Here is a 1,214-nt window from a genome sequence, read left to right as displayed (position 1 = left end):
TATATATATATATATGAGTGATGGATGATAATCTACCTGCTCGCATGGCTGCATCCAGACCACCGTGATTCGAGGGGGGAGAAGAACTGGCCATCAGACATGTCTTAGACCTTGACGCATGCGCACTGGACTCATGATGTTATTATAATATACCCACATGGTGTGTGTTAGTACTGACTTGTTGGTCTCTAGCGAAATCCGGAGGGCAAACTTTGAATTCAAACACAAAGGACCACAGTTGCTGCAACAGATGTTAAATATTCGTCTGCGATTTAATCCGAACAAAAGCCAACTGAAACCTGAGTTATTTTAGACTCAGTTCGTCACAATATTGTATCAGTAGTTGTCGGCCTTGAAATCCAAAAGAGAACCATATTAGATTCAACACTGATGATAGAATATCAGATGTCACAATAGATGTACAATGACTAATTTGTCTGAGATTAAATCCTTTTTTAAAGAAACATTCTAGTTATTGTAAAACAATAATTCCATCAGATCTGACATTAGGACCGTTCAAACTCTAACTGGGATCAGAGAAGCGACACCTCCAATTTATCTCGTATTACCAGTCCGCCCTTGATGGCAGAGCGTCCAAATCGGAAAGAATCGTCAGTTAACAGGTTAAGTCTCATCTGTTTCTTCAGTACCGATATTCTTCAGCGTTGAAATACTTTTTTTTTTTTTAAGTTTGATCAACAAACAAACTAGTAGATACATGTACTTGAATATATCGATATTCATCAGCGATTAAATGCTTTTTTAAAAAGCGAGTACTTAATCAAAAGTGAAAACTAAAAACAGATGAGCATTCGGACACAGCTTAAATGTCCGTGGGAAAATCAGGGGAAAAATAAATGCCTTTTAAAACACTGAAACGTGCATTCTTTTAATAAAGTTACACTGTACTGGTATCTGCCTTACTTGTTGATAATGAAATTCGAAGAAAAAAAACAGTCATATCTATCCATTCAAACCATAAACATTACATCACACTGGCCACAATATAAGATCTATATTGCTCGTTAGTGATGAAATCCGATCAAAATCCTCGACTACCTATTGAAAACTGCAAACTGTTTTAGTTATGCTTGTCAGGCTGTAAAGAAATCCGTGGAAAAGAACCACAGACTCAAGTCTTTAGGATCACGGTGACTTTGAACAGATCTCTAATGGTTAGCTCTGTAATCCGAAAAAAAACCGTTTTACTCAAC

The 1,214-nt window shown here is 36.8% G+C and overlaps 1 protein-coding gene across 1 annotated transcript; it reads right to left on the bottom strand.

Annotated features, from left to right (window-relative positions):
* Positions 1-36: 36 nt before the first annotated feature.
* Positions 37-1,203, bottom strand: LOC106013956 (GATA zinc finger domain-containing protein 12; the record flags this gene model as incomplete). The annotated part of the gene is given in 1 exon segment (XM_013090897.2): positions 37-1,203. A coding segment is annotated over 1 exon segment (58 nt), but the record flags the coding sequence as incomplete, so codon positions are not given.
* Between the last annotated feature and the right edge of the window lie 11 nt (positions 1,204-1,214).

This window comes from Aplysia californica, unplaced genomic scaffold, assembly GCF_000002075.1.
Source record: "Aplysia californica isolate F4 #8 unplaced genomic scaffold, AplCal3.0 scaffold01652, whole genome shotgun sequence".
NCBI lineage: Eukaryota > Metazoa > Mollusca > Gastropoda > Aplysiida > Aplysiidae > Aplysia > Aplysia californica.
This window is presented reverse-complemented; position numbering and strand designations above follow the sequence as displayed.